Raw genomic sequence first — 12,922 nt, 5'->3', positions numbered from 1 at the left:
TATAATGATGATCTCCTCCCCACATTTATGAACGTTGTTAGCATTAACATATATATATTATGATCACAGCTATATATAGGTGAAGAAAATATGGATTATAATGAGATATATGGACATATTAAATTTATTTTGCAGGTTTTTTTTTAAGAAAGTATGAAAAATAAAACAATACATTAAGTATGTTTTGATTGATGTATTTGGCATGTAGTTCGCATTGACTTTGACCACGACGTTTGGTGCAATGGTGGTGACCATTGTATACTTGGCTCATAATGGTATCCTAATACAAAGTAGCTAGTTATCTGCCAACAATTCGGTGATTTTTACCAGAAAGTGAAGAATCCGTGGTAGCACCCTTCGTTATTGTTCCTAAGTATTTCCAAGGATTTCAAAAAACTTAATTTAAAGAAGAAGAAGAAACGCATGGGTGTTTTTGAATTTTTTTTTAATTACCAACTCAGACTTTCGTTAATGTGTTAATGAAAGTTTATGGCCGAAAGACTTAAAACGGACGGACTCATAATGTAAGGTACTAAATGCACTTAATTAAAAAACCAATGACCAAAGTCAGTAGACCAAAAACAAAGGGATTATTGGCATAGTTCCCCCTCAAAACAAAGATGTTGGTCTAGTAATTATGCTTGCATACATAAAATGTTTAAAGTTAAAATAAAACTCCAATTGATGTTCAGTTGATTTAGTGGGATGAGATAATAGATTTTTTATGTAAAGTCAAAAGTTCGAATTCCAATCTTATGAATAAAACAAACTAAATTGAAAGAGTCATCTCCACAATAAGTATTTGTAAAATACAATCCGAAATAATCACTTAATTGATTGAATATCAATGGTTAAACCAAATCTAGAACGGATGTACTTCTATATGACAATAGACGTTTGAATTAACCAGATTGGTATACACCGCGCATAGAAGATTTATTCTTTTGAGAAGACAGAATTGTTAGATATGGCAATCAAAATTAACAGTTTTTTAAAAGTGAATTGGAGAGCACTGAATTTTTTCTATTTTGTCTCAATTTTTGTTTTGGACTTTTTATATCTTAGCCATGTGTTATCTCAAGATGTCATGTGACGTACAAAAATTGACAAGTCAATGATAAATGAATTCATGAAAATAATGTAGATATTCTGGTACCATGATTTGGTCTAAAAATTTTGGGGTTAAAATAACACAGGACCATAATAAGGTTTTCAAACTTTAAAGTTTTGAGAGGCTAATTGAGAATTTTCAAAATTTTATAACTTTTTTAAAATTATTAAAAATGCGGACTCAAGAATTTCTAAAACTTTTTGGAGCCTAATTTTTTCAAATATTTGAGGGGGCTCAAAACAAATTCCCCAAAATTTGCCATATCTGCCCTCTTTTCTCGAGTCAAAACTGTTATAAGAAATTTACCTTCAAAACAAACCCAATGCAATGCAAAGCTGACATTTTGGTGCAAGTTGTCCTTCAGTGACATTTTCATCCAAAAACAGAGCCCTGGTAAACTTTTAAATATCATTTAGTATGAGTGACGGTGCGAAGTAGACAAATAAATCCCACCAGCAACATTTCAAACTGTAAGAAACAGAAACAAGCACCAGCGGCATCAATCCTTTAGGGTAACAACTAACTACTCTTCTGCAGCACTGGCAGCACTCAAATCCACACTGAGGTCAACAACCTGTTCAACAAAAATATTCGCGGCATTAGTCCAATCACAGACAAAGAAGAGAAACCTCCTGAAATCATGTGGTACTAAACGAATTGTAGCTCTATATTGTTTGGTGTACAAAATAACAATACCAAAACTACACAAGCCCTCAACTTAATTCTCAAGTCCAGAAGCTATTTATGTCCATTAAACTGACTGAAATTTGAGCAATAACTTTTTAAATATTGGTCATGGACCGGAAACAAATGACAAACGCCCTTACCTTTCCGGTTATCATGGTATACATGTTAAGTACATCAGTGACAGTTGACTCAAAATGTGTTGTAGCATCATAGCTCTGTCAAAGATAAACCAGATAGTAATTAGCATTCACCCACAATTATTCTGAGCAAACCACTTAAACAAGCTAAAACAACTAAAGATTCTCACTGTTGATATGAAACAATTATCAAGAGAAGGTTCATTGACTGGTTCATATCTGTCATAGATATCAAAGAATATCTCGTCAACAGGACCTAGAAGGTCAGTTCCAGGCTTCAGTTCAGTCTCGGGGTGATCTGTCTCAGCTTCTGTAGACACAAATGCGATGAATTTGCCCTTTGGAGCAACATTGTGAGAATATGAACAACAGAAGACATACCTGCTCAGACACACCACAATCTTAAATTTTAGATTAAAAACAAAAGAGCAGCAGTAAGTAACCATAATCAGTAATGATATATTTTCAACTTTCTCAGCTTGTCCCTCAAACTGAATTATCTTCAACAAAACAGAAGCTCAGTTCCAAGACGACAAGCCTAAAGTTGAATTATTCTTGACTTTCTTCTTGGAATATTAAATCCAAAGAAAAGTTGGCAAAGCAAACAAGGGGAAAACAGCAGATGCAAATCCTACTTAAAAATATTTAACAATAAAATTTGCTTTCTGGATCTAATACTAGGAAATAAGCCCAAAACAAAATAAGAATAGAAACATATTTCTTTTTAGCTGATCTAAGAACCTGAAGAAGGGACTCTACCCCAGAATCAAGGATACCAGGGACAAGAGAGGTGCCAGTTATAGTTCTATTCAATCAAATGACAAAATTAATATATCACAATCAATGAGAAACACCCATATTTTACTTTAAATAAGCTTACTGTTAAGAAAAATCCAATGTTAACTCACATATCTGATCTTCGACCCAACTGCTTTTGTGGCAGGATAATCTGCACGGAATGAGAATCATTGGTGTTTGGAATTGAGTGACTCATGATAGCAATTGCCCTGGCAACCTTGCCTATCTTCCTAACCTGTTTGTGTAGAAACAAGTTCATGAGGATCATGAGATAATCAACTTCTTATCTCATATTTACTAGTACATAACTAAGTCAAAATGGATTTAGATTTCGCAATTGTTTCAATAAATTTATAGCACCTAGGTTCCATTTGATACGAAGATTTAAAAAAAATTGTCTTGTTAAAATTATTGTAAAATAGTGATTGCAAGCCAATGTCATTTGCCTAGGCCAAGTTCTAAATGCATGGAAATTTGACCCTTCTCATTGGCAAAGGATCGTCAAGATCAACTGCAACTAAGAAGAGGTTCAGCAGGAAAATGAAATATTTGAATGCAGGCAAGTGAAACTGTTGAGAAAGTGTTTTTTGTTCAACAATCTTTAAAATGAAGGCGAGCAGTTCTATTAGATCATGAGTTACTTTGCTTCTTTGTGGAAAAAGCATGAAAAGTATATAAAAGTAGTGCAGTAATACCTTGTTTGGCAAGTAGGAAGGGTCACAAACCACTTTCTTACACCTGGCAGTTTCACCTTCAGATGTGACACCACAAGCTTTACCTTCATCGTCATATTCCACCTGGAAATAAATAATGATGTATATTTAAGGTAAAGTAACTGATTCCAGCCACAGAAATGTCATGAAAAAACTATCAATAACATACAGGAAGAGATAAAAAAACACCACTATATACCTTGCACTCAGGTTTATTCAACATATATGTTCCACCATAAACAGCACTAAGCCGTGCAAAAGCCTGAGATATTTCAAAGGAGAAATATAATAAGTTCACATAACTGCACTTCATAGCAGTTGAAATGAACTTGATAGAGAGACTGATAGAGATGAGAACCTGGGGCAGCTCGCCTAATCCATACAGTGGATAAATGTATGGAGATCCACCTTGAAAAACGTGCAAGAGACTCCGCATAAAGCTATCAAATAACAATGAAAATTAATTTCGACCGTAAGTAATTATGCTGAAATTTCAACCAAGCATAAATCAATAACTCAAGAAGCCAATCACCTTCATCCTCTTCACAGTATCCAATGCAGGCTCATCCAGGTAGCGGTCATCTCTATGAAGTGCCAATGCATGACCAATGAAATCCACAGTATTATCATCAAGCCCATATTTCCTGTAAAAAAAAACTTTAAGACATGCAAGATGGGCTAGGGTGGTCTATTATCTAAGAGCCGGTGCCGAGCAGGTAAGGGCAACAGAAGTCCATAGAAAAATGCAGGTTTGAAAGAAACTTGGAGGTATAAAGATACAATGAATAACTTTCATCCAAACCAAAAGTATTGCCAACCAAAAGGAGAGAAACATATGAAAATATTTAAGTTTCTGAGTCCATATTAGGAAATCAGACAAAGGAAGCCAGTTAGAGGGGAAAAGGCACTTACGCAATTAGATCCCTGGTTGTGATCCTCGTCAAGTCCATTCCCTCATGAGTTTTAGGATCTTTTTCATCATAACCTTGAACGTATAGGAAGAACTTCCGTGCACGACGCTTCTCAAATAATCCCATAAGTGGAGACTTCAGTGCCTCCATATCAGTTGCTGGTACCTTATGAACCTGTTAAAATTGGTAGAAACCAACGAATAGAGGGTAAATCACAACATATATATTAATATTTTGAAGCCCAAGTAGAAACAAACCAAAATGTCCAAAGAAGATGTTCTACCTTTCCTTTATTGAAAACATAGCTACCATCCACAGCTTTGAAGTAAAGATACTTTGTAACATCCGTATGAATGAGAACTCGCACAAGTGTGCCATTTGCCATCATAAACTAGTGCAAATAATAAAATAAAATGTTAGTAATATTCAATGCAATAGAATAAAAGCTACAAAAAGTTAAAACCTTAAAAGGGAAAAATCACCTTAGGGACCATGTCTACATTATAATCTCTACTAGTGCCCAAATGAGCTGGAGGTTTATCATTTCCTCGAAACTTCTTCCAAAGCTACCAACAAATAATTTGAAGACATTAATCAATAAATAGAAAATGGAAAACTGATCAACAGAGTAGCCAAGCATTTGGACTTTGCAGAAAATGGAACCTGAATGAGGTTGAGTGATGTAGACTCTCCTCCATAGTAATCATTCCTATCCATGTGCAGAACCTAAATGCATGATGAACAGCACCCAATGAAATCAACAAACAACAAAACAATATAATAAATATATAACATCATTTTGTAAAACATGCAGTTTCGGAAAGAGCGAAACAAAAAGCCTTGTCTACTTTGGAATCAACTTCATAGAATAAGCAAGTTGCATTTTCCTTTCACAAGAAAAGTGTATACGAAGGCCAAGCTTATCTAGACGACTTGATCTACCTCAGCTCAAACATTTTCAAGAATTATACAGCTAAAAAGCCAGGCAAGATTAGTACAGCACGCAATTGGGCATGTTTTGATTATACAGAGGTTTTTGAACTTTTAAAAACCAAATTGACAAAGCAACTGTGGTAGCCATATTCCAAAATTACTAGTTCCGGTTATCAATTACAGAAGCAGGGTCATAAGAACCAATTGTTCACATTCCATGCCAATAGTTGGCATCCCGTGATTAGATTAAAGTGGTTTATTTCAGTAAAATTGCATCATTACAGAAACTGTTTACAAGAGGGCTGAAACTTTTGGGGGAAACAGGTCCTATTTCTAGCAACATAGAGATCCTTGCCTTAATCAAAGGCACCTCGATAAGTACCTGTGCAGGAAAAGGATGAGGGAGATGATAACAAAGATAGGCAAAGGCGTGGTGTTTGCCTTAATCCAGGGCAGGAGATCCTTAAACAGATCTACGGTGCACACAAAAGCAACGAGATCCAACAGATCCTTACACAAATCTAAGATGTAACCAGATCCAACAGATCCTCAAACAAAAATAAAATGTGTCCATCAAGATCTAGGATCAGAAATCAATTATTTAAAAGAAAATAAAGAAAAAAGAGAATGGAAACACTAAATCGCAAAAGGTAAATAGAAGGAAAAAAAAAAGACCTTGAGTCCATCAACAGAAAGAAGACCGCTGAGGATGCATTCCTTGAGACCAGTTCCCAGCACTATGACATCGTACTCTTCATCCATGGCTGGCTATGAGATGATTCTAGTGCTGTTCAAAACGATTAGCAAAGACAGTGAATAGTTAGGAATTTAGGGTTTGATCATCAATTAATTCAGATGTACTATACACTAAAGTGCCTTACCTAGGTGGTAGTAGTTGTTGCTTGTAATCTTTTTCAGTTGATTGATCGAGAAAGATTCTGAAATGAGAGAATTTTGGGTTTCTTGATTGTGAGGTGAAGTCAATGAAGCAACGGAATTGAATTGGCTAGTATTCTTATTTATATGGATAAACTAGGCAAATCGGCCATATAGGCGGTGGAAAGAAAATTCAAGTATGTTATTTTTTTTCTTAATTAGGAAAAATTTTATAATGTTCTTAAGAAATGATAGGGTGATACGACATCTTTTGTATAGTATACCCAATAAATTATAGAATTAATATTGATTTTATTTTATCATTAAATTATAAATTTTATTAAGAATTTTAATTAAATTATGAATTAATAATTGTACGTTAATATGATAATTTGTATAAATTTATATCATTATATTTTTATTTTTTGGTGATCAAAGGATTAAAACTGATCAAAATGTCTGCTCAAAGGCAGTAAAATGATTGAGATAATGTGCTTGAGAAAAATAAATTTCAAAATAACCTACCTTGAGTATTATTTCTCGGACTAGGACGATTGTAGTTAGGGTTGTAAAATCGGGTAATCGTTCAGGTTTCAGTCGGATCCTGACAAGTCGGGTAAAATCGGATACAGGTCAAGTCAGGTAAATTTGACACCATATTCAGATCGGGTTCAGGTCAGGTCAAATCAGTTCGGGTTATTTTCAGGTTGATTTGATACCAGATCCAGATCGGGTTCAGGTCAGGTCATTTTCAGTTCGGATCGTTGCCAGTTCAGGTCCGAAGCAGTTAAAAAGCAGGTTAATTCAGGTTCGGATGGACTTCAGGCGGATCTCGTTCAGATCGGGTCACATCATTGGCAGATAAAATTCAGGTCGGATCTCTATCAGATACGGATTGGGTTCAAATCGGGTTAATTTTTATTTTTGGATTAATTATTTTCGTCTTTCGCGAACGTTGAATTGCAATTTGTAATTGTATATGATTTAGAGTAAATTACTAAGAATATAAATAATCATGGTTCAATTTTATGAAAAATACAAATTTAAGAATTAAATTGAACAAATATGAAATTACAAATAAAAATTTAAATAAATTAAACAACACACGTTGATGAGGGATCAAATCGAAATAATTTTAAATTGTAAGGTTTAAATTAATACAAAAAAGTACTAAATAATACCCATTTAAAAAGTTATGGGCCAATTAAAAAATAGAATTAAGTAATAATTATGGATCAATTTCATATGCAGATAAAAAATGGAGGACTAAATTGAACAAATATGAAATTAAAAATAAAAATTTAAATAAATTAAACAACACACATTGATGAGGGATCAAATCGAAATAATTTTAAATTGTGAGGTTGAAATTAATACAAAAAGTACTAAATTATACCCATTTAAAAAGTTATGGGCCAATTAAAGATATAAATAAGTTATAAGTATGGGTCAATTTCAGATGCAAATATAATTTGGAGGACTAAATTAAACAAATATGAAATTACAAATAAAAATTTAAATAAATTAAACAACACAAAGGGATCAAATCAGAATAATTTTAAATTGTGAGGTTTAAATTAATACAAAAAAGTACTAAATTATACCCATTTAAAAACTATGGGCCAATTAAAAAATATGAATAAGTAATAAGTATGGGTCAATTTCAGAAGCAAATATAATTTTAAGGACTAAATTGGATAAATATGAAATTACAAATTTAAATTTAAATAAATTAAACAACACAAAGGGATCAAATCAAAATGATTGCAAAATGTGAAAAAATACTGTAAATGAACTAAATTGCATTCATTTCAAAAGTTGAGGAAAAAATAAAACAACTATAATATATATATATATATAATATAAACTATATAGTTTATATATAAAGTATATATATTATATATAAAAACTATATAGTTTATATTTATATTATTATATACTATATTATATATATATATATATTATGTATAAACTATATATACCATGTATAAACTATAATACCATATAGTTTATATATGAACTATTTAACTATATAGAAACTACATAGTTTATTAATATAAATTATATAGTTTATATATAAATTATATATAAATTATATATAAATTATATATAAATTATATATAAACTATACAATTTATATTTATATATTACGTATAATTATAAATAATATATATTGTATAAATTATATAGTTTATTAATATAAACTATATAGTTTATATATATAATATATATGGTTTAGGGTTTAGGGTTTATGATTTAGGGTTAATTTATAGAATTATATATAAATTATATAGTTTATAGATAGTAGTATTTAAACTATATATAAACAATATAAACTAACTTATACTATATGTATAAACTATATAAACTATATATATAAACTATGTAAACTATATAGTTTACATATGACCTATATATAGTTTATTAGTGAACTATATAAACTATTTATATAGTATATACTATATATAAATTATAGTTTATATTTATATACTATATATTTATATACTATAATTTATATTATTTATATAAACTATAAAAATATATAGTTTATAAAATATAATTTATATTAATATAGTATATATATATGTATGTATGTATGTATATAAACTATATATGTATAAACTATATAAAACATATAGTTTATAAATTATAATTTATATTAATATAGTATAAATATGTATGCATAACTAATATAAGTAATCTATAGAATATATATATATATAATTTATAGAAATACTATGCATAAACTATATAAAGTAACAAAATATATAGTTTATAAAACCCTAAAACCTAAATCATAATACCTAAACCCTAAACAATATGCATAAACAATAGTTAATATATGTAACCTATAGTATATGTATACATGTAAACTATATATGTAACTTATAGTACATGTATGTATAAACTATGTATAGTATATACAAACTATATATATAACATATAGTATATGTATAATATATACAAACTATATATATAACATATAGTATATGTATATATACAATCTATTTATATGTTATATAAACTATATCTGTAACCTATAGTTTATAAACAATTACTCGTATTAGTGTACTATATAGTTTATACTTTATAACCTATAGTTTAGGGTTTAAGGTTTATAAACTATACTATATTAATATTAATTATATTAACTATAGTTTATAAACTATACTATATAATTTATAACATATAGTTTATATTAATATTAATTTTATAGACTATATTTTATATTATATTAATATAAGTTAATATTAATATTAATATTAAGTATAATATATAATTATTTTAATATTAATTATAAATAGTTTATTAATATAAATTTTATAGGGATATGTATTGAAAACAGGCACGGATATCTCTTCCTTTTCTCCCGCCTCTTCCCGGCCAAACCTTCCCTCCTTTATTTTCGGTCTCTCTTCTTCCCTGCTCGTTAAGAATACTCGAAACAAACTTCCTAAGAAACAATAATCCGAAGCAGATGTACTGCTACTGATTTGCGCAGCTTCACAAGGTTGCGCGTGTACGTGGGTAACCTAGACCCACGGGTCTCGGAGCGGGATCTTGAAGATGAGTTTCGTGTCTTTGGAGTTTCGTCTCTGAGTCCGCCCGGTTATTTTAACCCCCTCTCGCCCTATTCTCACACTCTCTCTCCGATTTTCTCTGCTTCCAAACAACGTTTGTTCTCTTTCGTTACTAATAATCTCTTTATTGTTCCCTGTTTTGACTAAACTTTTTGGGTGACAAAGAGGCTCAAGTTGCTTGCAAACGGAAGCTAACAAAGGAAGAAGTCGCCAAGTTCAGAACAGCCGTCTCAAAAGATTACTACTTCCAAATGTATTACGACGACCTTCCCATTTGGGGCTTTTTAGGTAAAGTTGATAAGGAAGGCAAGGTTGATAAGGACGACCTTCTATTAGATGTTACTTCTGTTCTATTGTTTCTGAGGTATCTGTTAACTGTAATTGCTTGCATGCTTTCCAGTACAATTTTCATTTTTATCCTTGCTCTAGTGGGAGTCTTTTATCCATATAATCGAGGAGTCTTGTTCACTGCTCTGGTTGTCATTTATGCCCTTACATCTGGAATTGCTGGCTACACTGCTGCTTCTTTCTATTGTCAGCTTGAAGGAACAAATTAGGTATGCAGTACTGGTCCCTTTTACTAATATTCCATATCTACAAATTATTATTATTTCGGATATGATTTGGAGGACTCCTTATCTATTTTATAATAATTGTCCTATTAACTAAAAATAAATTGGCTCTCTGTTCAAACCAAGTGAGATTTTCTGCTCAATGTGTGGGTGTGTATTTGCTTTTTTATAATTTAGAATTGATATAAGCCATTAGGGAGAAACAAAGAAGATTGATTGTGGGAGGAACAAAGGGTATGGGATAAAACCATAAATACTTTTCATGAAAAAAATAGTAAATATTTTTGTTAACTTTAATGAATTTTAGTTCCTTAATTACTATCATAGTTGATTTTTTCAAAATTTGAATTACTAAATTATATTTGAGTCATATAGATCTCTTTCTTGAAGCTAATTTTACAGTTACTATTGTTCTAATCTAAGCATCGTGCAATGGAAATTGAGCCATTCCCTATCTTATTCCTTCCCCCTCTTTCCTACTGAATCTCAATGATAGAATGTAGGAAGTTGGAACTAAAAAAATGCTAGCCTACTAGTTTTAGAATGGGCAAAAAAATAAAATGTCTTGTTAGTATGTGAATATCCTTTTGATCAAATATATTGAAAACTTCTCTTTTCCATGAAAGGTGAGAAACTTATTACTAACGGGAAGCTTGTTCTGTGGGCCTCTTTTTGTGACATTTTGCTTTCTCAACACTGTCGCAATTGCTTATCAAGCCACTGCAGCATTGCTATTTGGAACCATTGTGGTGATTTTTCTGATATGGGCTCTGGTCACGTCTCCTTTATTAGTATTAGGAGGTATTGCTGGAAAGAATAGTAAGGCGGAGTTTCAAGCACCTTGTCGCACCACAAAATATCCCAGAGAGATCCCGCCATTGCCTTGGTATAGGCAAACTCTTCCTCAGATATTGTTTTCTCTAAAACTGTCTCATTTTTTAGGTCGCATTGAATGAAATCAAAAGCAGTCCCTTGATATTGTTTGTGAAAGACATAGAGAAGTCTATAGCTGGAAATACTGATATATATACTGCCTTGAAGAGTAAGCTTGAGAATTTGCCAACAAACATTGTAGTAATTGGTTCTCATACACAGATGGATAACCACAAGGAAAAAGTAAGCAAGTTACTATATTTTGTTTAGCTCTGCTTCTTTCTTTTGTGCTTTACAAATTACTTTTTAACGGATTGTTGTTGCTAATTGTGTTTCTGCAGTCCTACCCTGGCAGTCTTCTGTTCACAAAGTTTAGCTTCATATTCTGATCACGAAAATGTTGTTCCTCTTTCACTACAGTGGTGAGGGCCATGTGAGTTGTTTGAACTGAAATAGTGTTATCGACGGTCTTCGACAGAGATAAGCTTATTGGTTCTATCAGTGTGCACAAGAACATCGGGATTTTGGATTTCGAAGCATCAAATTTATTTTACCATATGAGTTGTACCAGATTTGCAGGTTATACTATTAAGTCTCTTTTATTTTATGAATTTTGAACCGGTCTATTCATAATTTGGTATGTTTGCTTTTGGAAATTGATGTTTTTTCAAATGCAGTGAAAAATACAAAAATTTGTTTGTTTTGATATAGTGCCAGGCCTATCTAATCTAGAGTCTATTTTTAATTGATAAAAAGATTTAGGAGTTTATAATCTTATTTTTCATGTCAGGGTGGTTTTGGCCGAGTTTGGAACCATGGTTTATTGGCAAATATCATTGAAGAGGAGGTTTATGTTCTAGTCATTGATGAGGTACACTCTTGGCTCTGTTGGTTTTTCACCTGCATGCTTGGTTGCTTTACGAATTTCTAAGTTGATTTTTTTCAAAGTCGGAAATGTTTGGCACTGTTGGCTATCAAATTCCCTTTGGCTTTACCACTGATTGTATGTTTTCTTAATGCAGGATGCTTGCTGAATTGATGCAATAATGCTTGATGAATTGGTACATTGATGCTTGCCTGTTGCTGTTGTCTATTACTCATTGATGTCTTGTAAATTATTGTTGTTGGTGTGACTTAAATCAATTTTTAAACATTATAAATTTTTTAACATTATAAATTCTTATTTAAATAGTTACTCGTGTGAAATTATGTTGGTCACATTTTGATTTTTAAAGCTAGAAAGTTGCCCATAATTAAACATGTTGACAACATTTTGATATAAAGGCTCGATGATGATATTTCTGGTAGTTTAGTTAGGTTTTTAACCTTGTAAAACTTTAGCTATAAGATTTGAGATCATTTATTTCAACATAAATTTATTTTGTTTAGTTGTTTTTATTGTAATTTTAGTGTTTTCAAGTATAATAAAATTAATTTCATTTATAAATTTTTTGTTTTAGTATTTGTAATGTTATTCAAGTTTAAATATTTAATAAGTTCATCATTTCAACTAATATATTTTTTGTAACACCCCCAACCCGTATCCGACTCGGATACGAGTCCGAAGTGTCACATTGACTTTTCAAACCTTAACTCTTAAGAAAAATCCCGGGAAATTTAAAACTTTATTTAAATCAAAATAAAGACTTTATCAGAGTGCTCGTACTTAATGACTTATTACATGCCAACACTTTATACATAACTAAATACATACTTTGTCAAATATTTCT

At 31.2% G+C, this 12,922-nt stretch overlaps 1 protein-coding gene and 1 long non-coding RNA gene across 2 annotated transcripts; one reads left to right on the top strand and one right to left on the bottom strand.

The window, feature by feature from the left end:
- Positions 1-1,616: 1,616 nt before the first annotated feature.
- Positions 1,617-6,276, bottom strand: LOC120115294 (guanosine nucleotide diphosphate dissociation inhibitor 2-like). Its single transcript, XM_039136033.1, is given in 15 exon segments — positions 1,617-1,685; positions 1,939-2,013; positions 2,106-2,316; positions 2,844-2,968; positions 3,429-3,530; positions 3,646-3,708; positions 3,805-3,861; positions 3,863-3,886; positions 3,979-4,090; positions 4,359-4,531; positions 4,641-4,748; positions 4,840-4,923; positions 5,021-5,083; positions 5,966-6,077; positions 6,172-6,276. Coding segments are annotated over 14 exon segments (1,335 nt in total). The 5' UTR covers positions 6,053-6,077; positions 6,172-6,276; the 3' UTR covers positions 1,617-1,634.
- A 3,874-nt stretch (positions 6,277-10,150) lies between these two features.
- Positions 10,151-11,719, top strand: LOC120219557. The gene is made up of 3 exons (XR_005525312.1): positions 10,151-10,304; positions 10,946-11,435; positions 11,534-11,719. It is a non-coding gene; the product is annotated as an uncharacterized LOC120219557 (long non-coding RNA).
- Positions 11,720-12,922: the final 1,203 nt, after the last annotated feature.

This window comes from Hibiscus syriacus, unplaced genomic scaffold, assembly GCF_006381635.1.
Source record: "Hibiscus syriacus cultivar Baekdansim isolate YM2019G1 unplaced genomic scaffold, ASM638163v2 tig00000778_pilon, whole genome shotgun sequence".
Lineage (NCBI taxonomy): Eukaryota > Viridiplantae > Streptophyta > Magnoliopsida > Malvales > Malvaceae > Hibiscus > Hibiscus syriacus.
This window is presented reverse-complemented; position numbering and strand designations above follow the sequence as displayed.